The sequence below is a fragment of the Oncorhynchus keta genome, chromosome 11, assembly GCF_023373465.1.
Source record: "Oncorhynchus keta strain PuntledgeMale-10-30-2019 chromosome 11, Oket_V2, whole genome shotgun sequence".
NCBI lineage: Eukaryota > Metazoa > Chordata > Actinopteri > Salmoniformes > Salmonidae > Oncorhynchus > Oncorhynchus keta.
Window position 1 is genome coordinate 40,224,844 of NC_068431.1, and position 25,014 is coordinate 40,249,857.

At 38.8% G+C, this 25,014-nt stretch overlaps 1 protein-coding gene across 2 annotated transcripts in view; it reads left to right on the top strand.

The window, feature by feature from the left end:
* The window catches only part of ar (androgen receptor), a 46,362-nt gene extending 21,586 nt beyond the window's left edge, over positions 1-24,776 (top strand). For both annotated transcript variants that reach the window (XM_052457200.1, XM_035780656.2), the window contains exons 5-9: positions 13,264-13,542; positions 13,732-13,876; positions 18,729-18,859; positions 19,122-19,273; positions 20,533-24,776. In XM_052457200.1, the coding sequence (XP_052313160.1) occupies positions 13,264-13,542; positions 13,732-13,876; positions 18,729-18,859; positions 19,122-19,273; positions 20,533-20,691 (866 nt within the window). In that variant the 3' untranslated portion in view covers positions 20,692-24,776. The remainder of the gene's footprint in view (positions 1-13,263; positions 13,543-13,731; positions 13,877-18,728; positions 18,860-19,121; positions 19,274-20,532) is intronic.
* The last annotated feature ends 238 nt before the right edge of the window (positions 24,777-25,014 follow it).

Here is a 25,014-nt window from a genome sequence, read left to right on the forward strand (position 1 = left end):
AAAGGCACCTCTATTCCAGTTGCAGTTAGAAAGTGCCTTCCTTCCCCTCAAGCGCTCCTCTCATAGATTTTTTATGTGCACAGGTAAGTTTGTGACAGTAATTTGAAAGCTCAGACGAGGGCTTCAAATGTGAAAGATTCTTCTCTGATTACGGACTAATGCATTGGTTGAATTTGTTTTACTGCAAAATGGAAGAGACTAGTTAAGTATCATTGCAAGGAGGTTTTCTTTTGGAATGCAGAATTCCATATTACGTAATTACTCTCAAAATTGTAATTACTTCTCCAAATAGAACATTGATATGGCAGTTAATTTTACAGATCCACTGAAGCTATTTAATTTAGCAGAGGTATATTGAAATAGAAAAAGCATTGAAAATATAATCTGGGTGACATTTTCCTGCTCCTAACCTTCCCATTTGCAGCGAAAAAAAATATGTATATGGTTACAGGATAGACTTTCTATGTCGGCTGAGGCCTAGTAATCAACCCTGGGATTAAATGTGTTGTGTCTTGTAGGGTACAGTAACAGTTGAAGGCAATTACACCAACTCCTGGAATATTAGAGGTGCTTCCTGTTTCCCGATTCCCACCCTCCATTCTCTTGCTAAAAAAAAAAGATGATTTGAAACTTGAACCTTTTCCCAAATTCCATTTGAGCTTTAAAAGTCCTCTCTGCATTTGCCTTTGTGCATGGCAAATCCCATGTTTAATAACATGTTTTTGAGGAGTTCATACAGTGCATCCGGTAAGTATTCAGACCCTTTAACTTTTTCAACATTTTGTTATGTTATTCTAAAATGGATAACATTTTAAAAAGTATCATCAATCTACACACAATACCCCATAATGACAAAGCGAAAGAGGTCTTTAGACGTTTTTGACAAAGAAAATATTTATTTACATAAGTATTCAGACCCTTTGCTATGAGACTCGAAATTGAGTTCAGGTGCATCCTGTTTCCATTGACCATCCATGAGATGTTTCTACAACTTGATTGGACACCTGTGGTAAATTCAATTCATTTGACCTTATTTGGAAAGGCACACACCTGTCTATATAAGGTCCCACCGTTGACGGTGCATGTCAGAAGAGCCATGAGCTCGTAGGAATTGTCCATAGAGCTCAGAGACAGGATTGTGTTGTGGCACAGATCTGGGAAACAGTACCAAAAAAATGTCTGCAGCATTGAAGGTCCCCAAGAACACAGTGGCCTCCATCATTCTTAAATGGAAGAAGTTTGGAACCACCAAGACTCTTCCTAGAGTTGGCCGGTCACTCTGACAAAACTCTAAGAGTTCCTCTGTGGAGATGGGAGAACCTTCCAGAAGGACAACCATCTCTGCAGCATTCCACTAATCAGACGTTTATGGTACAGTGGCCAGGCAGAAGCCACTCCTCTGTAAAAGGCACATGACAGCCCGCTTGGAGTTTGCTAAAAGGCACCTAAAGGACTCTTAGACCATAAGAAACTAGATTCTCTGCTCTGATGAAACCAAGATTTAATTATTTGGCCTGAATGCCAAGCGTCTCGTCTGGAGAGACCTGAAAATAGCTTTGCAGCGAAGCTCCCCATCCAACCTGACAGCTTGAAAGGATCTTGCGAGAAAATGGGAGAAAGTCCCCAAATACAGGTGTGCCAAGCTTGTAGCGATATACCCAAGAAGACTCGAGGCTGTAATTGCTTCCAAAGGTTCTTCAACCAAGTAATGATAAAGGGTCTGAATACTTATGTGATATTTGAGTTTTTATTTTGAATGCATTTCCACATATTTCTAAAAAACTGTTTTAGCTTTGTCATTATGGGGTATTATGTGTAGATTGATTAAGGAAAACATCTATTTAATACATTTTAGAAAAGCCTGTAACGTAACAAAATGTGGGAAAAGTCAAGGGGTTTGAATACTTTCTGAATGCACTGTATACCCACTCTCTGACAAAACTTTGTGCAGGAAAGTAACAAGCAAGTGCAAAAGATTTTAATTATCTGCCAGCATATAATAGTTCCCGATTATCTTCATGAAAATGTGTAAATATATAAACTGTACTGTTAGACAATTCAGATCATAGTAATGTTAAGACATGAAACCCGAACAATAACTACTTGCTAGCATGCCTAAACCTAAGCCATTCCAGTTGTTAGTTACTCAAGTTTGTTTATGATATATTTAGTTTTATCGGGATCAATTCCAACTAAATGATCTTATTTTATGCATAATGTAGTTATATTTTGTGTTATGTAACATTGTTATATTTAATTCACGTACACTTGTTGGCCAAGCACAAGTTGTAGTCTGTGAAAACAGATTAATATTCGCAAACCACCATACAATAAATGATTCAAACCTCATTCAAACCAGGAAAAGCTCAATTTTACTATTTTTTGCTATACCTACAAATCAGAAATAATTCCAAATACCATGTGTACATATCTTAATTAATATATATCCTCTGCTCGTCTGAGTCATTCCGTAAAGATTTCGGAAATCAGTACACTGTATATTTTTATCTTTCCTCTAAATTAGGACTAAGTTATTTGCAGAGAAAATTAAGTAATGTCATGTCTTGTATGGATGCCTCTGTTTGTATTGGCATCAGTTTGAAGGGGGCGTGGATCTTAAGGGCAGCTCAACCTGACCTACTTACTATTGTATGAGTTATCCAAAGATCAGTGCCAAGATACCACAATTTTTAATATATTTGGGAATGTTTTAATTATTTTTCTTTATCTAAATTAAAGGAAGGTTTACTTATTACATCTGAAATAGAATGTCATGATTTACCATCATATTAAGATTCAGCTACTGAGGCACTGTTCATTACTCAGATTGAGAAATAAATTAACAATAATACTGGGATCCAAGTGTGAACTGATTGTTCACTCTACATTTCCTTGAGCTAATTCTATTTAGGAAATGGTATTATTGAATGTCCACCACCAAATGTATTGCCACTTTAATTGGTAGTCCCCTCTGCACGATGCATTGTTGTCACGTAGCACCTTGAAAAGCATTATGAAAGCATGCATAGTGCATGGGACCATAATTCATTTGTGGTCATGATAAGCTAGCTATAAAGATGGAGTCACTGGGCCACTCTGCACTGACAGATATTAAAGGTATATATTTTTTATTTTGGTCAAAGTTCTGCAGTCCCGTCCATAATAAGGTACATGTGTGCACCTGTTCTAGAGGAGATCATTGGTGACCCCATAATTGAGGTGATTCATTCTGCACCATCAGAATTTAACTTCCAGGTTACCTGGGTGTTAATTGCATACACCTGTATGGTTTCCTTTTAGATAATAATGACTGTATCTCTGTAAAGCCAGATGGAACTTTTCAACATAATGATCTTACCAAAAGGAAAGTTTAAAAAAATTAAAAAAAATACATATATACTTCCGGTAAAAAGTTTTCGAACACTCACTGATTCAAGGGTATTTATTTTTTTGGACTATTTTCTACATTGCAGAATAATCGTGAAGACATCAAAACGATGAAATAACACATATGGAATCATGTGGTAACCAAAAAAGTGTTAAACAAATCAGCATACAGTATATTTTATATCTGAGATTCTTCAAACCTTTGCCTTGATGACAGCTTTGTACCGTCTTGGCATTCTCTCAACCAGCTTCACCTGGAATGCTTTCCAGCAGTCTTGAAGGAGTTCCCACATATGCTGAGCACTTATTGGCTGCTTTTCCTTGACTCTGTGGTCCGACTCATCCCAAACCATCTCAATTTGGTTGAGGTCGGGGGATTGTGGAGGGCAAGTCATCTGATGCAGCACTCCATCATTGTCCTTCTTGATAAAATAGCCCTTACACAGCCTGGCGGTGTGTTGGGTCATTGTCCTGTTGAAAAACAAATGATAGTCCCACTAAACCCAAACCAGATGGGATGGTGTATCGCTGCAGAATGCTGTGGTAGCCTTGTTGGTTAATCAAAAACAGTGTCACGAGCAAAGCACCCCCACACCATCACACCTCCTCCTCCATGCTTTTACGGTGGGAAATACACATGAGGCGGTCATCCGTTTACCAACGCCGCGTCTCAGAAAGACACGGCGGTTGGAACCATAAATCTACAATTTGGACTCCAGACCAAATTACAAATTGCGACTGGTCTATTGTCCATTGCTCGTGTTTCTTGGCCTAAACAAGTATTTTCTTCTTAATTGGTGTTCTTTAGTAATGGTTTCTTTGCAGCAATTTGACCATGAAGGCCTGATTCACACAGTCTCCTCTGAACAGTTGATGTTGAGATGTGTCTGTTTACTTGAACTCTGTGAAGGATTTATTTGGGCTGCATTTTCTGAGGCTGGTAACTCTAATGAACTTATCCTCTGCTTCAGAGGTAACTCTGGGTCTTCCTTTCCTGTGGTGGTCCACATGAGAGACAGTTTCATCATAGCACTTGTTTTTGTGACTGCACTTGAAGAAACTTTAAGTTCTTCAAATGTTCCGGATTGACTGACCATCATATCTTAAAGTAATGATGGACTGTTGTTTCTCTTTGCTTATTTGAGCTGTTTTTGCCATAATATGGACTTGGTCTTTTACTAAATAGGGCTACCACCCCTACCTTGTCACAACACAACTGATTGGCTCAAATACATTAAGAAGGAAAGAAATTCCACAAAATAACTTTTAGGAAGGCACACCTGTTAATTGAAATGCATTCGAGGTGACTACCTCATGAAGCTGTCATCAAGGAAAAGGGTGGCTATTTGAATTTGGAATTTCAAATATAAAATATATATATTGATTTGTTTAACACGTTTTTGGTTATTACATGATTCCATATGTGTTATTTCATAGTTTTGATGTTATTTTTGAAAATAGAAAAATAAAGAAATACCCTTGAATGAGTAGGTGTTCTAAAACCTTTGACCGGTAGTGTACATGTTTTATTGTCACATACAGGAGTTCCAGTGTGCAGGAAATGCTTTCACTCACCATTTAGATTTTTAAATGTTGTTTTTCCTCTTTGCACTATACCCTCGGTAAACGACTTTTCCAAAAACAGCATAACACATTACAAAGTAAACTATAGCAATCCTCACGCTAAAACATTGAAATCATTTGTTTGCTGTGTTGAAGTACATCCATACTAATACTGTAACAATACAGTAAATTATTGCTACATTTGTAAGCTGCTAATATTGTCATCAAGGTGTATCCCTGTGACATGGTGTGCCCACTGTCTCTGTCTGACCTTACCAAATGGCCTGCTCTGCCCACTGTTGCCATGGTCATTGATCCGCTAGCCAAGGTTCCAGCCTCCCTCTCACATTGCTCACCTAGTTACAGTTGAAGTGTACATACACCTTAGCCAAATACATTTAAACTCATTGCCTTTTAAATAGTTTAACTTGGGTCAAATGTTTCAGGTAGCTTTTCTCACAAGCTTCCCACAATAATTTGGGTGAATTTTGGTCCATTCCTCCCGACAGAGCTGGTGTAACTGAGTTAGGTTTGTAGGCCTCCTTGCTCGTACACGCTTTTTCAGGTCTGCCCACAAATGTTCTATAGGATTGAGGTCAGGGCTTTGTGATGGTCACTCCAATACCTTGACTTTGTTGTCCTTAAGACATTTTGCCACAACTTTGTAAGTATGCTTGGGGCCATTGTCCATTTGGAAGACCCATTTGCGACCAAGCTTTAACTTCCTGACCGATGTCTTGAGATATATCTAGCTTCAATATATCCACATCATTGTCCTACCTCATGATGCCATCTATTTTGTGAAGTGCACCAGTCCCTCCTACTGCAAAGCACCCCCACAATAGGATGCTGCCACCCCCGTGCTTCACGGTTGGGATGGTGTTCTTCAGCTTGCAAGCATCTCCCTTTTTCCTCCAAACATAACGATGGTCATTTTGGCCAAACAGTTCTATTTTTGTTTCATCAGACCAGAGGACATTTCTCCATGTGCAGTTACAAACCTTTTTGGAGCAGTGGCTTCTTCCTTGCTGAGTGGCCTTTCAGGTAATGTCGATATAGGACTTGTTTTACTGTGGATATAGATACTTTTGTACCTGTTTCCTCCAGCATCTTCACAAGGTTCTTTGCTGTTGTTCTGGGATTGATTTGCACTTTTCGCACCAAAGTACGTTCAGCTCTAGGAGACAGAACGCGTCTCCTTGAGCGGTATGGCGGCTGCGTGATCCCATGGTGTTTATACTTGCGTACTATTGTTTGTATAGATGACCGTGGTACCTTCAGGCATTTGGAAATTGCTCCCAAGGATGAACCAGACTTGTGGAGGTCTACAATTGTTTTTCTGAGGTCTTGGCTGATTTCTTTTGATTTTCCCATGATGTCAAGTAAAGAGGCACTGAGTTTGAAGGTAGGCCTTGAAATACATCCACAGTTACACGTCCAATTGACTCAAATGATGCCAATTAGCCTTTCAGAAGCTTCTAAAACCATGACATAATTTTCTGTAATTTTCCAAGCTATTTAAAGGCACAGTCAACTTAGTGTATGTAAACTGACCCACTGGAATTGTGATACAGTGAATTATAAGTGAACTAATCTGTCTGTAAACAATTGTTGGAAAAATGACTTGTGTCATGCACAAAGTAGATGTCCTAACCGACTTGCCAAAACTATAGTTTGTTAACAAGACATTTGTGGAGTGGTTGAAAAACGAGTTTTAATGACTCCAACCTAAGTGTATGTAAACTTCCGACTTCAACTGTATCTTCCACAATTGGTATGTTTTTTTTTATTGGTGGAACATTTGGCTCTAATTGCATCCATGTGTAGTCTTTTAAGCATTTGGAACAATTATGGTAATATTCAAGATACATTTCTTCCTGTCCTGTGGCTGGGTTTCTATGCATGGCTTGGCTAGATTATGATTAAACATTGCTCAAGTATTGGCAGTACATGATATGTTTTGGGGATCAATATGCCATGATTTCTCCACCATGCTTCCAATAATGTATTTAATGTGAATAGGCTCTGAGAAGGTTTTAAACAGGTGTTCATTACTGGATGGATCTATTCTGGGCCTGGGCTCATAAAAGCGGTATGCCAAGCTAGAACTGAAATTGTTCTCAGAGCCTTAACCCAGTGGTGATAATGATGGCCAAGCCCGTTGAGGCACACACTGAGCAATATTATAATTGTTGCTAATTTATTCTAATTCATGACAAATGTGTCTAAGACTGTTATTATTATTACTGTGCACGTTTTAAGCATAACACCCCTCTTTAATGCCACAAACACAAAGCCTGAGAAGATGAAGCCTCAAGTTCTCATGATTGTATCCAGGTTAGAGCTACTATGCATGCGCCACATGTTGAGGGACATCAATAGTCCTTCCTTCAGGGGCTTCTTAAGCCTGGGATCTGTGGAGAAGCAGAGTGAAGATCCCATTTATAAGCAAATCCCTTATCCTGAACTAAACTTCTGACCCGAGAAGTAACTATGCACAGGAAAACTATTCTCACCTTAGACTTCAACAAAACTTTGTAAAAGCAGCGAGAATGTATCCTACCACTCAGTTAGAGTATTTGAAATGCCTATAGGTTATTGATCAGATAGTTAGGAAGCAACTATTTGCATTTCTCTGTCACTCACACTCCTACACAGGTGCCAAGCATATAGAGGCAGCTGAAATAACAGTGTGAACCTAGAGCTCAGCAACTTCAGAGTGGTGGTGTTATCTGGCAGAAATAATTAGATTGAGTGAATGGTGGGTTATATACTTGTCTAGTCTGTGACTGTAGTCATAGGATTGTTGGTTAGGGCACAGATTGTTTGTGATAATTATTTCACTCGGATTGACTTAGTTAGGGCAGGAGATGTATCACGTCAGGCATGGATAAGACCTGTTCAGTTTCTCAGTGGAGGGCGTCAACAGTCAAACATCTGCCAGAAGCTGAAAGGAAAGCCTCCCATCTCCATCCTCCCTGGTATATAAAGTTGTAGTTTTATTGTTAGTTAAGAAATAATATTTAGATACGTTGCCTAGCCCGTCTGTATCTTTAGCAGTTCACTTCGGATTGTATCCAAATGACTCACAGTTTAGGTGCTTGTTGTTGATTGTGCTACTGTACCGTATGCATACACAAATTATTGCGCCAATTAAAGCAGAGTTCTGTACATCAGAGAGAGGTCTTCATTTTATTCAACATGATTTAGGACAAGAACATAACATTATTAGATTTTGATGAGTAAGAGATACAATGGCCTTTCATTTATCCCATGCTTCTCTAACAGATGAGGCCCATCTGGTCAAATGTATTTTTAATGGGATTGTATTTTGGCAGTACCTATTAGAAGACCACGCTGTTCTAGCCTGTTAGTCTCTTACTCTATTCCTGTTGTATTGCACAAAATGATTGCAAAACTGGAATTGTTGTTTACATGGAAACATTCTCCACTTCCATAGTAACCTGAAATGAGATTAGATAATGGCAGATGTTTAAGATCAGAATGTGGAACGTAAACAACTAATAATCCAGACCTTAATTTTCACATTTCAGATAAGAATGCTATTTTGCCACAGAACCTTCCGGATACTAGCTTTGTTGGATCAAGGCCCTGAATTGAAATGGACCATAACCCCATCGCAGCTGCAGTACCACAGTACCATATGATAACGTCACTCACATTTAAGGAATTCTAAGCTCTCTTATATCATAATTAAACTAAAAAGTAGGCTTTTCACTATAGCTTACAGTGTGACATATCTTATTACAGTCTCCCCTGTCAAGAGTATGCTCTCCCTTGGTACGTCGTACTTTGTTATGTTTAAACTTGAATTATTCTCATGTTTTCCCTTCCTCTACCACAGGTGATTCTTGAACCTGAATTTCTTTAAAGTTCAAATCCGCATTAGGGGAAACAGGACCTCTGTTCACCTCCAGCGTATTTTTTTTAATGAAACGGAGAGGAGCCTCCAGCAGTGTGGTAAAATACATTCTATACTGAAGAGTATTAGGGCTAAGCAGAAAATAAATAAATGCTGATGCACTTAGATGATATATTGTTTTGTATGGATAATACTTAAAAATATCAACATTTCAAGAATCAAGTCGACATTCTGAGAATACAATTGCAGTAATATTTCAAGATTTGGTTTATTTATTTATATTTTAGAATTGGCTTTAGTAACAAGGAAATCCTTGCTCTTTTAACGCAAAATTACCATATTATTATAAGTATTAGGATCTTGAAAATGTTGTGCTGCATATTTGGTCTGTTCAGAAGGAGGAACCACACGGATTTGGATGGGGTATTGGCCAAAGTGAAATCAACAGAATTGAACCGACACATATTAGGAATTGTATCATTCCTCCTCCTCAGACCTGACCCCTCACCTAGTCAAGTTTTAACCCTGCAATTCTACACATTTTGCCATGGGGTGGAGAGAAATTGTTGAAGTTTTAAAGCTAGTGGCCGCTTATGTCGTTTATGCCTGGAGCTGGCCCTACCTCCCCTAGTCAAGTATCAATTCTGCACCCTCCTTCTCAACCCTCACCCCTGCATTTGTCAGGTATCACCCCTCTGCGTCATCTCTCTCATCTGTGCATCAGTCTGTTCTCACCCTTGCATTACACCACATCCTTTCTTTCTTTTTAAGTTACACTGAACAAAAATATAAATGCAACATGTAATGTGTTGGTCCCATGTTTCATGAGCTGAAAAAAACATCCAGAGATGTTCCATACGGACAAAAAGCTTATTTCTCTAAAATGTTGTGCATACATTTGTTTACATCCCTGTTAGTGAGCATTTCTCCTTTGCCAAGATAATTCATCCACCTGACAGGTGTGGCATATAAAGAAGATGATTAAACAGCATGATCATTACACAGGTGCACCGTGTGCAGGGGACAATACAAGGCCACTCTAAAATGTGCAGTTTTGTCATACAACGCAATGCCACAGATGTCTCAAGTTTTGAAAGAGTGTGCAATTGGCATGCTGACTGCAGGAATGTCCACCAGAGCTGTTGCCAGATAATTTAATGTTCATTTCTCTACCATAACCCTCCTACAACGTCGTTTTAGAGAATTTGGCAGTATGTCCAACCGGCCTCACAACCTCAGACCACGTGTAACCACGCCAGCCCAGAACCTCCACGTCCAGCTTCTTCAACTACGGGATCGTCTGAGACCAGCCACCCAGACAGCTGATGAAACTAAGGAGTACTTCTGTCTGCAATAAAGCTCCTTTGTGGGAAAACATTTTTTTTTCTGATTGGCTGGGGCTGGCTCCCAAGTGGGTGGGCCTATGCACTCCCAGGCCCACCCATGACTGCCCAGTCATGTGAAATCTATATATAAGGGCCTACTGAATTTATTTTCAATTGAAGTGTGTCTTCCGCATTTAACCCAACCCCTCTGAATCATAGAGGTGCAGGGGGATGCCTTAATTGACATGACATTTTTATGAACTGTAACTCAGTAAAATCGTTGACATTGTTACATGTTGTATTTATATTTTTGTTCAGTGTACAATGAGCATGTCTATTGGCCAAAATACATGTCATGTCAAGCAATTACAAATCAAATCAAATGTTATTGGTCACATAAACATATTTAGCAGATTTTATGGCATGTGTAGCGACAATATCTTAGGAAAATTATATATTTAGATATAAAAACTTCCCTTTCTAGCTAGCTATGTTATTTTATTTACAGGCTAGCTAGCACGTAAATTAGATGGGGTAGGTCTAGTTACAAAGCAGGATCAATGAGTTATAGCCAATTCATTTGCTTACATTTAGGAAATATGTTTGAAATGGTCATGGATACCTTTAAATTATTAAACCAACCCATGTTGTTATTTAGCGATATTAAGCTATGGTGGTGTACCACAATTCTAAGATTGTAATAGGTTGGCCCAGATCCAGAAAGTGGAGTTGTTGTTGTGTTTGCATGCAGCCAGTCAAGAACATTTACTGGCTTCTTGGTAAGCAACCCCAATGTAGATTTGGCCTTGTGTTGTAGGTTATTGGCCTGCTGAAAGGTGAATTCCTCTCCCAGTGTCTATTATAAAGCAGACTGAAGCAGGCTTTTCTCTAGGATTTTGTGTGTGCTTAGCTCCATCTGGTTTCTTTTTATCCTGAAAAAACTCCCCAGTCTTTGCCGATGTCAAGCATACCCATAGCATGATGCAGCCACCACCATGCTTGAAACTAAGGAGGCAGTTACTCAGTGATGTGTTGGATTTGCCCCAAACATTAGGCCAAATATTTTGTTCCTTTGCCATGTTTTTATTTGCAGTATTACTTTAGTGCCTTGTTGCATAAAAGATGCATGGTTTTTATTTTGTATATTTGTATTTTTCTTTTCCATGCCATTTAAGTCATTTTTGTGGAGTCAATACAATGTTGTTGATCCATCCTCAGTTTTCTCCCATCACTGCATTTGAACTCTAACTATTTTACAGGTAATATCCCTGAGCAGTTTCATTCCTGTCCTGCAGCTCAGTTCAGAAGGACAACTGTATCTTTGATGCATCTGGGTGGTTTATAACATAATCCAAAGCATACTTTTTAGAGATATTTAATGTCTGATCACTGCCCTTCTTTATGAGGCTTTCGAAAAGCTCGCTGGTCTTTGTAGTTTAATTTGTGCTTGAAATGCAATACTTGACTGAGGGACCTTACAGATGTTGTACATTTGAGTCGGAAGTTTACATACACTTAGGTTGGAGTTATTAAAACTAATTTTTCAACCACTCCACAAATGTCTTGTAAACAAACTATAGTTTTGGCAAGTCGGTTATGACTTGCCAAAATGATGCATGGCTTTAGAAACTTCTGATAGGCTAATTGACATAATTTAGTCAATTGGAGGTGTACCTGTTTATGTATTTCAAGGCCTACCTTCAAACTCAGTGCCTCTTTGCTTGACATCATGGGAAAATCAAAAGAAATCGGCCAAGACCTAAGAAAAAAAATTGTAGACCTCCACAAGTCTGGTACATCCTTAGGTGCAATTTTCAAACGCCTGAAGGTACCACGTTCATCTGTACAAACAATAGTACGCAAGTATGAACACCATGGGACCACACAGCCGTCATACCGCTCAGAAAGGAGATGCGTTCTGTCTCCTAGAGATGAAGGTACTTTGGTGCGAAAAGTGCAAATCAATCCCAGAACAACAGCAAAGGACCTTGTGAAGATGCTGGAGGAAACAGGTACAAAATTATCTATATCCACAGTAAAACGGGTCCTATATTGATATACCCTGAAAGGCCTCTCAGCAAGGAAGAAGGCACTGCTCAAAAACCGCCATAAAAAAAGCCAGACTACGGTTTTCAACTGCACATGGGGACAAAGATCGTACTTTCTGGAGAAATGTCCTCTGGTCTGATGGCCATAATGACCATCGTTATGTTTTGAGAAAAAAGGGGGAGGCTTGCAAACCAAAGAACACCATCCCAACCGTGAAGCACGGGGGTGGCAGCATCATGTTGTGGGGGTGTTTTGCTGCAGGAGGGCCTGGTGCACTTCACAAAATATATGGCGTCATGAGGAAGGAAAATTACGTGGATATATTGAAGCAACATCTCAAGACATCAGTCAGGAAGTTAAAGCTTGGTCGCAAATGGGTCTTCCAAATGGACAATGACCCCAAGCATACTTCCAAAGTTGTGGCAAAATTGCTTAAGGACACAAAACAAAGTCAAGGTATTGGAGTGGCCATCGCAAAGCCTTGACCTCAATCCAATTGAAAATATGTGGGCAGAACTGAAAAGGAGTGTGAGCAAGGAGGCCTACAAACCTGACTCAGTTGCACCAGCTCTGTCAGGAGGAATGGGCCAATATCCACACAACTTATTGTGGGACGCTTGTGGAAGGCTACCCTAAACGTTTGACCAAAGTTAAACAATTTAAAGGCAATGCTACCAAATACTAATTGAGTGTATGTCAACTTCTGACCCACTGGGAATGTGATGAAAGAAATAAAATCTGAAATAAATAATACTCTCAACTATTCTTCTGACATTTCACATTCTTAAAATAAAGTGGCTATCCTAACTGACCTAAGACAGATAATTTTTACTCTGATTAAATGTCAGGAATTGTGAAAAACTAAGTTTAAATGTATTTGGCTAAGGTGTATGTAAACTTCCGACTTCAACTGTATATTGCTAATTTCCCTCACAATCTGAACTGTCATTTATGTACAGTTGTATCATGGATTTGGCAATTGTTAACAGCTACATCAGATATTACACTATTCTTCTACCATTACTCATCCATGTTCCATTTCTTGACCATATGTAGCACGTAAACTGAAGAAGATTGGACAGCTGAAGAGCCCGGAGGAGGATCTGCCTACCCAAGGCCCCACTGATGCCATCCAGTGTGTCTCTCCCCAGTCCGGCCTGACCTTCCATTCCCAGCTGGTGTTCCTCAACATCTTGGAGTCCATCGAGCCAGAGGTGGTTAATGCGGGACATGACCATTGCCAGCCGGACTCAGCTGCAGTGCTGCTCACCAGCCTCAACGAACTTGGGGAGCGCCAACTGGTCAAAGTGGTCAAGTGGGCCAAAGGCATGCCAGGTACAGTACTGGAATAGAAGAATCATACAAAACATATTTCCATGTGGTCCTTGAAGATGTCATAATTTAATTTATAACAAGTTTGCAATGGCATTGCAGCAATTTGCAGGTAGTGAAGGCATGAAGAATTCATCAGAGACATGTTTTGATAATAATCCATTTCCATGTGGTTTTTCATTTTCTTCTCAGGTTTTCGGAATCTGCATGTGGATGACCAGATGACAGTAATCCAGCATTCATGGATGGGGGTGATGGTGTTCGGCTTGGGATGGAGGTCCTACAAAAATGTCAATGCCAGAATGCTCTACTTCGCCCCAGACCTGGTTTTCAATGAGTATGTGCAGCTATGTGATACTGAATTCAATTATTTCTGTGATATTATCTTATTACCCCCAGGGCCACAACTCAGTGTTGTCCCATTATGTTGGTGAAGATTTCCTCCAGTGGCTTCTGTCTGTCATAAGTACGGCAGATGCCAATTTTGTTCCCTCTATGTCTGTCTTGCTCCTTGTCCCTGTCGCTCTCATTTTCTCTCGCTCTTTCTCTCTCTCTACTTGCCTCTCGCTCTCTCTGTCTCTCTCTCACCGATATGTCTAGAATTCCATGTGCACACGGGCTTACAAGCCTGGCTTTCAGTAACATTTATATTTAATTTCCTTATTTGGTGTTCTTTAGTCACATGATAAGTCCTGAGGAAGATTCCATTTTTTCAGCATTACATCACCTATGGTGCAGGTTTTAAGAGAAGTAGTGATATTTAGTTCAAATCTGAATATTACGGAGTACGTAAGTATTGTAAGTGACTAAGGTAGTTCAATGGTATTTAAAGTGTCATTACTAGGGTTGCATAATTCTGGGAACTTTCAATCAATTCTCTAGTTTTCCCAAAATCAAGGTTGTAGGATTCCCAGAATTAGGAGGGAATAAGCAGGAAATCGGAAACCATCCTCCAACCAGGATTTCTGGAAAACCAGGGCATTTATTGAACGTTCCTGGAATTTTGCCACAATAGCCATTACTGAGGTGCAGTGCAGAACATTGTGGAGATATTATTACCCTGCCATGAGGTAAATTAAATATTTTATTATTGCTAATATACTGTAAATGTTACAACTAAAGCACCCTTATCATCATTAGCTAGGTTTCCATCCTATTGGTGACAGATTTTCATTCAAAAATTCTAAAATCCGCATAAAATCAATATGCGCATTTTCCCAGCAGAGATGTGTTTCCATCAGATTGACTTGTTGCAGATAAAAGTCTGTGCGTGATGACGTAGTGCACATAAAAATAGGTTTTGCGGTTAAATCCCATGTACCAAATAAAAAATACCAACACATTTTCAACTCTATTCATGGTTTTCTCACAAAAATGTTTGTATTATATAGCGTGTGCCCATTATGGTATTGGCACGTGCACTCTAATCAATATCTTACATGAGATTATTATGGACAAAAGAGTGAGATTATTTTTATTTGTCAAATGGCAGCCAAGCGTTGATGGTCATGACTCCCAAGTTTACTTTGATGTGATATTATTATATCAATATTTGCGCATAAAAGCATTTCCACCGACATTTATCGCATAATTAATTTTACCGACACAAAAAGATCCCACCTTGTCTAGTGTATTGAGTTTTGTTGACATTTGGAAAGTTTACCAAATAATGTTCTGTTTCCATCAGGCCTGTCATGACATTTTTTATCCAATATGTACTTTACTCACAATAAAAGGTTGGATAGAAAACTGGTTAGTGATCCATGTAGCATATATTATATATTAAGTATATTAGTGTCTATTCCTGTGAACTATGTCTGTAAATTATTTATACATTAGATGTACAATGTCATCATAGAAAATCATGTAATCAGGTCACATTTTCAGTTTGTTTGAAAATAATCCTGGGCAGCATTCAGTACCAATCACTGTGATCCTGTATTATCAGACCACACTCAACCCAGCAGGCAAAACTAGTTGAAATGACATCATTACAAACAGATTTCATCCAGCTTTGCCCGCTGGGCAATTGTAATCATTGCAACAGTTTCACATAAAGGTCTCACTCTCTTACTCTCTCATCTATTTGCTCCCTCTATCTATATCTCTCACAACAACACGCTCACAGATTATCCTTCTCTTAATATATTCCCGATAAACTCCCCAACCCCGCTCTGATTTTTCATTGGCTCATTCTCTTTATATTGTATCTCACCCTGACCCTCACTGCCCCACTCCCTCCTCTCTTCCAATAATGGTGCCGGATGGGATGGTTTTACGGGCTCCTAACTAACTGTGCTATTTTTTTATATTTTTTTCCCCGCATGGTTAATAATTCATTTTGTACATAATGTTGCTGCTACTGTCTCTTATGACCAAAAGAGCTTCTGGACATCAGAACAGTGATTACTCACCTCGATCTGGACGCAGATTTTTCTTTATTCAGTCCGAACGCAAAGGATATACTGCTTTGTCGTGCCTTGTAAGAATTTGCAGACGAGTAGTTAAACCACCTCTACCCTACGTATTATTTGCCAACGTGCAATCATTGGAAAACAAACTGGATTATCTACGATTAAGGCTATCCTACCAACGGGACATTAAAAACTGTAATATCTTATGTTTCACCGAGACGCGGCTGAAAGATGACACGGATAATATAGAGCTGGCTGGCTGCTCCTTGCATCGTCAGGACAGGGCAGCTACATCTGGTAAGACGAGTGGTGAGGGTGTGTGTCTATTTGTCAATAACTGCTGGTGCGTGATGTCTAGTATTAAAGAAGTCTCGAGATACCTCATGATAAGCTGTAGACCACACTATCTACCAAGAGAGTTCTTATCTATGTTATTCGTAGCCGTCTATTTACCACCACAAACCGTTGCTGGCACTAAGACCGCATTCAATGAGCTCTATTAAGATCATAAGCAAACCAGAAAATGCTCATCCAGAAACAGCGCTCCTAGTGGCCGGGGACTTTAATGCAGGCAAACTTAAATATGTTTTACATAATTTCTGTCAGCATGTCACATGTGCAACCAGAAGAAGAAAAAAACTCTAGACCACCTTTACTCGACACATGGAGATGCATACAAAGCTCTCCCCGCCCTCCATTTGGCAAATCTGACCATAAATCTATTCTACTGATTCCCGCTTACAAGCTAAAACTAAAGCAGGAAGTACCAGTGACTCACTCAATATGGAAGTGGTTAGAAGTGGTTAGATGACACGGAAGTGGTTAGATGACATGGATGCTACGCTACAGGACTATAGCTGCCGTTTCAAGGAGCGGGACACTAATCCAGATGCTTATATGGCATCCCGCTATGCCCTCAGACGAACCATCAAACAGGCAAAGCGTCAACACAGGACTAATATTTAATCCTACTACACTGGCTCTGATGCTCATCGGATGTGGCAGGGCTTAAAAAACAATTACAGACTACAAAGGGAAACCCAGCTGCGAGCTGCCCAGAGACGCAAGCCTACCAGACGAGCTAAATGCCTTTTATGCTAGCTTCGAGGCAAGCAACACTGAAGCATGCATGAGAGCACCAGCTGTTCCGGACGACTGTGATCATGCTCTCCGTAGCCGATGTGAGAAAGACCTTTAAACAGGTCAACATTCACAAAGCAGCGAGGCTAGACGGATTACCAGGATGTGTACTCAAAGCAGACGCGGACCAACTGGCAAGTGTCTTCACTGACATTTTCAACCTCTCCCTGACCGAGTCTATAATACCTACATGTTTCAAACAGACCAACATAGTCCCTGTGACCAAGAAAGCGAAGGTAACCTGCTTAAATGATTACCGCCCCGTAGCACTGACATTGGTAGCCATGAAGTGCTTTGAAAGGCTGGTCATGGCTCACATCAACACCATCATGCCCTTTCCCAACTGGACAAAAGTACCACCTATGTGAGAATGCTGTTCATTGACTACAGCTCAGCGTTCAACACCATAGTGCCCACAAAGCTCATCACTAAGCTAAGGACCCTGGGACTAAACACCTCCCACTGCAATTGGATCCTGGAATTCCTGATGGGCCGCCCCCAGGTGGTAAGGGTAGCCAACAACACATTTGCCACGCTGATCCTCAACACTGGGGCCCCTCAGGAGTGCATGCTTAGTCTCCTCCTGTACTCCCTATTCACCCATGACTGCGTGGCCAAGCATGACTCCAACACAATCATTAAGTTTACTGACGACACAACAGTGTTAGGCCTGATCACCGACAACGATGAGACAGCCTATAGGGAGGAGGTCAGAGACCTGGCAGTGTGGTGCCAGGACAACAACCTCTCCCTCAATGTGAGCAAGACAAAGGATCTGATCATGGACTATAGGAAAAGGAGGGCCACACACACACCAATTAACATCAAAGGGACTGAAATGGAGTGGGTCAGGAGTTTCAAGTTCCTTAGTGTCTACATCACCAACAAACTATCATGGTCCAAACACCAAGACAGTTGTGAACAGGGAACGACAACACCTTTCCCCCCTCAGGAGACTGAAAAGATTTGGCATGGCTCCCCACATCCTCAAAAGGTTCTACAGCTGCACCATCGAGAGCATCCTGACCGGTTGCAACAACGCCTGGTATGGCAACTGCTCGGCATCTGACCATAAGGCGCTACAGAGGGTAGTGCATATGGTCCGGTACATCATTTGGGCCAAGCTTCCTGACATCCAGGACCTATATACTAGGCGGTGTCAGAGGAAGGCCCAACAAATTGTCAAAGACTCCAGTCACCCAAGTCATAGACTGTTCTCTCTGCTACCGCATGGTAAGCAGTACCAGAGTGCCAAGTCTAGGACCAAAAGGCTCCTTAACAGCTTCTACCCCCAAGCCATTAGACTGCTGAACAAGTAATCAAATGGCCAGCCGGACTATTTACATTGACCCCCCGTTTATTGTCTTTGCATAGTCACTTTACAAATTACATCGACTAACCTGTACACCCGCACATACCGGTACCCTCTGTATATAGCCTCGTTATGTCATTTTCTTGTGTTACTTTTTGATTATTATTATTATTTTTTAACTTTAGTTTATTTAGTAAATCTTTTCATAACTATTTCTTGAACTGCATTGTTGGTTAAGGGCTTGTAAGTAAGCATTTCACGGTACACCTGTTGTATCTGCACATGTGACAAATACAATTTGATTTGATTCTCTCTCGTCCCAGCCATCGGATGCACATCTCCAGCATGTTCGAGCACTGTATACGGATGAGACACCTCTCCCAGCAGTTTGTCCTGCTGCAAGTCACTCAGGAAGAGTTCCTCTGCATGAAGGCCCTGCTCCTCTTCAGCATCAGTGAGTGTTGCTGCGCAGCCCAATGTTGGCAGGTCCATTAAAATAATGTAGAGAGCCTCACATGGTGTATTTCCTTTTTTCATTAAATTGATTTGCAAGCAATGTCCTAGTCTAAGCCATTTTCATAATACTGTCGAAATGATCCAGTACAATCAGAGAAAGCTTTGATTTATAAAACCAAACACTGTATTATCAATAGTTGAGCAACAGAAATGTAATATTGTGGACAAAACAACAATAACGTTGCTTGTCTCCTTCGCAGTTCCAGTCGATGGTCTTAAGAGTCAGAAGTACTTTGATGAATTGCGGCTGACCTACATCAATGAACTTGATCGTGTCATTAACTATGGAAGGAAGTCCAACTGCTCTCAGAGGTTCTATCAGCTCACCCGCCTCATGGATTCCCTCCAACCGGTGAGAGACAATGTGCATCCTCAATAACTTTATTTGATATATTCTGTTATCTTAGAATGTATCAAGCTAAGAGCCTTAATGACAATCTTAAATTACAGTACCAAGATTTAATGACATATTTTATCTAAGTGATAAAAGTCTAAATTTGTCATGTTTAACTAAACAAAAACTGAGAATGTGACAGAATTGTAATGGAGTGGGTAACAGGTGTGCTATCTCACCTTATTCGCTGAGTGCTCTGCCATATACGACAATGACATCAAATGAAATCCCAAGTTCAAGAACATTGGGACACGACGGCATTCCTCTTTTGTGAGACGTCACCTCATTTCACGTTTTCGGCAGTTATGCCTTCATCAGAGCATCAAGAGATGTGCAAAGCCATCGTTCTTTACGCAAGTGCCTTGGTGATAATTACAAATGCCGTACTTGTGTGAGTGCAGTACATAGTGGTATTCAAAACATTAGTCAACAAACAATTGTTACAATAAATATAGAAATACATATACAAATATACAGCACAAATACACAGATCAGCACAATAAACTCAACAAATAGCATTTAGGTATTCATGATGATGTAGGAAATTTGAGATATTTTCTTGCAATGAATTACTTCCTAGTGCACAATAATAGATGCTTTGGGGTATAAAAAATGAACGTCTGGATAGAAAGATTGCGACTGAATGTAGGAGAATATACATGACCATACAAATGACAGCTTGGCCATATAGTCTACAAGAATAATCTGAATGAGAACTCATTGTTTAGACTAGGGTTTCCCAAACTTGTTCAATCACAATCTTTCTATCCAGATGTTTATTTTCCATACCCCAATGCATCTATTTTTGTAAGCTTTATTGTGCATTAGGAAGTAACTAATTGCGCCAACATATCTCAAATTTCATACGTCATCATGAATACCTAAATGCTATTTGTCGAGTTTATTGTGCTGATCTGTGTATTTGTATATGTATTTGTATATATAGTAACAATTGCTTGAATACCACAATGTACCACCCTCAAACAGGCAATTGTAATTATCAGTTATGCATTTGCATAAAAACGATGGCTTTGGCACGTCTCTTGATGCTCTGATGAAGGCGCAACTGCCGAAATACATTAGCCTGCCAGGAAAAAATTATAAAGGTGAAATGAGGTGACGTCTTAAACATTTGGAGTGGCGCCGTTTCCAAATGTTAATTTGAAGTGACAGAATTATAACTGTGTATTGTCTCTGTCCATCTCTCCAACAACCAGATCGTGAGGAAACTCCAGCAGTTTACATTTGATCTGTTTATCCAGGCCCAGTCTCTGCCCACCAAGGTCAGCTTTCCAGAGATGATTGCCGAGATAATCTCAGTGCATGTGCCAAAGATCCTGGCAGGCTTGGCCAAACCAATCCTTTTCCACAAGTAGCAAGTAGCAGGATTTGCCATCATCCTGAGAATATCTGATCCGATCCAACTGACTCTATAACCCTACAGAGCCAAGGCTCTTGGCTCTGTAGGTTTTCCCTGCCATTGTTTTCTCTCTCTCAGCTCCTTTTCTTTTTTATCGAATAGCTCAACGTACCATTTTTAAATCATTACATCATTACGGTAGTTTTGCTGCTTATCAGACATAATTGAGATCATTTTCTCAAATAGGCAGCAAGGTTTTAGCATTTATCTCAAGAGTTGCAAGGTGTCACCTTGTTGACGGCCCTATCTGTCCTGTATTTCAAGAACAAATATCACACAAGACCAGTGGGGTTACATCAAATGTAAGAAACAGAAGAATACCATTCATTGACTGAATGAAAATAAAACTAATAAAACTAAATAATAAAACTAACAAATGCAGAAATTGTTAAAAATATCTATGCATATCTTTACTTTTGGAACTTTCATGAGATTGTGCTATGTTCATTTAAAAAACAACTACCAAAGGGAATGTGGAATTAGTCGTTTACAGCATACTCACATACATACACAATAGTTTATCTGTATTTACTAGCTAAATTGCATATATATATACATATATATATATATATGTATATATATATACAATGCATACATCACTACTGTACAGTACTTACAACTTTCTTGCTAGTTATTTAGTCAGTGAACAAACAATATATTCTAATGGTACCGTCATAATTTCATCTGATTATGGGAAATGTTGTAATAATTCACCCAGAAGTGACTTACTTATTATAGACACACAGAGTGAGACAATTGCAAATAATAACTTTTCAGATATATTTAGTGGCAGTGGATCTTTAAAAGTATACTATAAAGATATAGTATGAAACCTGCTACAACTTGGCTGCACATTTAGTCTCTTCATGTAGTTTCAGGTGGCCAAATGATTTGGTCAAACGGAGCATACCCATAATCTCTCAATGCTGAAAATGCTCTTATAAGGTTTAACATGGCCTGAATATTTGCATTATTTAGTTCAACATCAGGATGTATGGAGGTTCATGCTCCATGTGTTTGTAGATGTTAGAATGCTTCAATCTTTATTGAAAACAATGCATGCCAGGTGTACATTTTGCAAGTTCAGTGCAGCTATGATAGTTATTGTGTTCAGAGTAATCTCCAATCTGCCATTCTACCTGTAAAAGCAGGTTGACATTTCATTAGTTTAGACTGAGTCAAGTCAAATATTACCGCATTTTTCACATTATTTCTTATTAAGACATCGGCTTTTCTTGATGATTCATTCTGGTTTTGCAGTTAAGTGCCAAACAGGGACATTTTATTCTCTGCACTAGCAAAACATTCTGACATAACACCATTATTATACCAAAACAAGTCTTTTTATACAATAATCTGTACTTTTGCTTGTTTCAGAAAGTAGTGAAAAACAACCAAAAACAATCAAGAAAAGCTCTGTTATAAGATCCATGACATGCAAACAATGTTTAAACTAGGCGAGTGTGGTCTTTTTGTTCAGATACCTCAACAAAAATGGCAACAGGTGCTAAACTATGGGATTCAATGATAGCACGGGATAGTCCCTGACTTTGCTTTTATATGCCAAATGTATCTTAAATTACTACATCAAATCAAACCGTTTCATATTTTAGACTAGGTGAAATGCATTATCATATTTAGAATGTCATTTAAATGCCTTTTAAAATGCTGAAATCTTCATGCAAATATCTGGAAAACAGCAAACTCCAGAAAGATCACATGTTCATGGCCTCGACATCTGATTGAACAAATGGTGGTTCAACATTGGCTGAACCAGTAATGTTAAATGGAGTTTGCTGGGAAGCATCTTGACGCTCTAAATACTGTAGGCTGTGGAAAGAATGGGTTGTCAGAATACACTTTACGTTTGACAGCCACAAGCACTATGCAATTACTTGCAGGTGTTTACCCATTTATAACAACACCATAGCTGCTTAATTAGAATATATGACTCCAGACTGAAACCTAGGCCAAGTTGAAAGTGCTTTATAGAAGAAAAGTGACTGTTAATATTTGTCCCTAAATAGACCACATCAAACCTACAACAGGTAGCACTTACTGTAATCAATTAGTGTTACAATACACATGCTTCTCAGATTTTAAGCAGTGATTGATTGCACCTATCTTTGCCTGACACCATAAAAATATCCAGGGATGAATCAAAAGATAATTTGACAGCAGTAGTTTTTGTTGTTGTTTTATCACCATAAATGGCAATAACATGCATCCTTCACAACAATTGCACTCATTCTCAGACACATGCATGTGACGCATGCAAAAATGGAAGCATTAGAACTTCAGTCTACCTTGGGCATGCAGAAAACAAGTCAATTATAGTGGTGTTATATATTTCTTCAATAGCTTGTGCATAAAAATCCAAATCAACTGTATACATTGTGACTTAAATCCTTTAACGCATATTACCATTAGTCAATTGAGACCATAATCAAATGCATTTGTACAAATGTAAGTTCAAGTTGTTGTTGTTCTTGTGTTGTGAGGAACTTTACTTGTTGACCACCATAATTCTTATAAATGTACTGCAATAATATGGATCTCAATTCAATGAAACCACATTGCAATATTCAAGCAGCAGCACAAATCTAAACATACCTTTTCCGTTATAAACAAAATGGCAAAATGGTTTTGGTAGAAACAGCAGGTAGTGCTTTCAGTTTTCAGACACGTGTGCATGACAGCAGTTGTGTAAACAAGGATACTGCATCAATATTGCTATGGCAGATTTAATTGAATTTCGGGCCTAGGTTACAATTGCCCATCTGAAAATATCTGATCTTTTCTCGTCGTAGAGACATTGGCTATGCCTATATAAAAGCAATAAAATAATTAATTTGAATATTGATAAGAAAATGTTTTAATACATCAGATGACAATTTGTAAATGCCATGGGCACATACTTGACATTGGTATTGTCGTATTCCTTTGTTAATCATTTTGATAATAAAATATGCTCGTTACAGGTTTTCCTCAAAAGAACATCCCAAATCAGACACCTTAAATCAGAAAAAAATATTTCTATGTGTAGTAATTCAATATTAAAGCCATAGATTTGCCTTAAAACGCATAGAGATTTTGTACCATATATTATTTTAGATTAAGTGTAAATTATTAAATTGTCTGTAAAGTAAAATGATCAGCAGTTGTGTCTACCATAATGAGGCCACTTTACTTAGCTTGAATTCTGAGGTAAATGACGAGGTAAATTAGTTGGTAAAATCGTTTCTGATTTAAGGAAATTATCACAAAGATTAAGCTATTTCTCTTTATACACCCAGTAGTCATGCTATGACTGCTTTGTTTATCATATAAAACATTTTTCACATGCTTTTTAGATTGACTTGGAGAACAGGATTGCACTGCCAAGCAATAAACAATTTGCCATAATAAACTTTACTTTAAATGTACCATGGTAGACCAACATTGAATCATAATGACAAAATCTATTTAAAAAAAATCCAGTTCCTAGAATTGATGTTTTCATACTGTTGTTATTAGTGGTAATGCTTGGTATGTAAATGTTATATATGAGTAAATTACATCACAAGTATATTAAAATGTCAAAATGGACACAGCTCTATGTATTTATAAACCATATTAGCCTGAATTTGTGTAAATGGTACAATGACTTTGTGTACATGTAACTGATTTAAAAAAAAATATTGGGAAATCAATTGTTAATGCTTTTTACCTACCTTCTGTAGTATTGACGATGTACTCTGTGTTTTGTGAGATTTTTTTTTAAACTGCAAACTTGCATAACTTTTTAAAGATATTTGAGGCAATCCTGACCATCAACATGGTGTTACCTAATATTTGAAAGTTTGTAGTATTTCTACAATTTATCATGTGAAGTGACTACTAGTGAATGTGTCATTATTTAAGAATCCCCCCCCACCCATAATCTGTAAATTGATTGTTCACCTACAGCTATTGATATGAATTGTGTCAGATAAGTCTTAGTGTAAATTGGGTTTAGTTTGTTTGTGTTCCTTTGCATATTATTAAAAACAATCAAAAATGTATTGTGTGTGTGAACTTTATTTACATACTGAAGTTATTTTATGTTAACTTTCCTAATATTTTTCTAAAATCTCTGAAGCCAGAAGCAAATCTTGTGTGCACCAGCTAGTGATCTACTCAGTTTATTTTGGGGGATGAAAATATGAGCTAATGGAAACAGCTGATTCAGACCATCCCCACTACAGAACCACTATGAAAATGCTGGTTAAAATCCCGCCTCCACTTCAAGCACTAACTT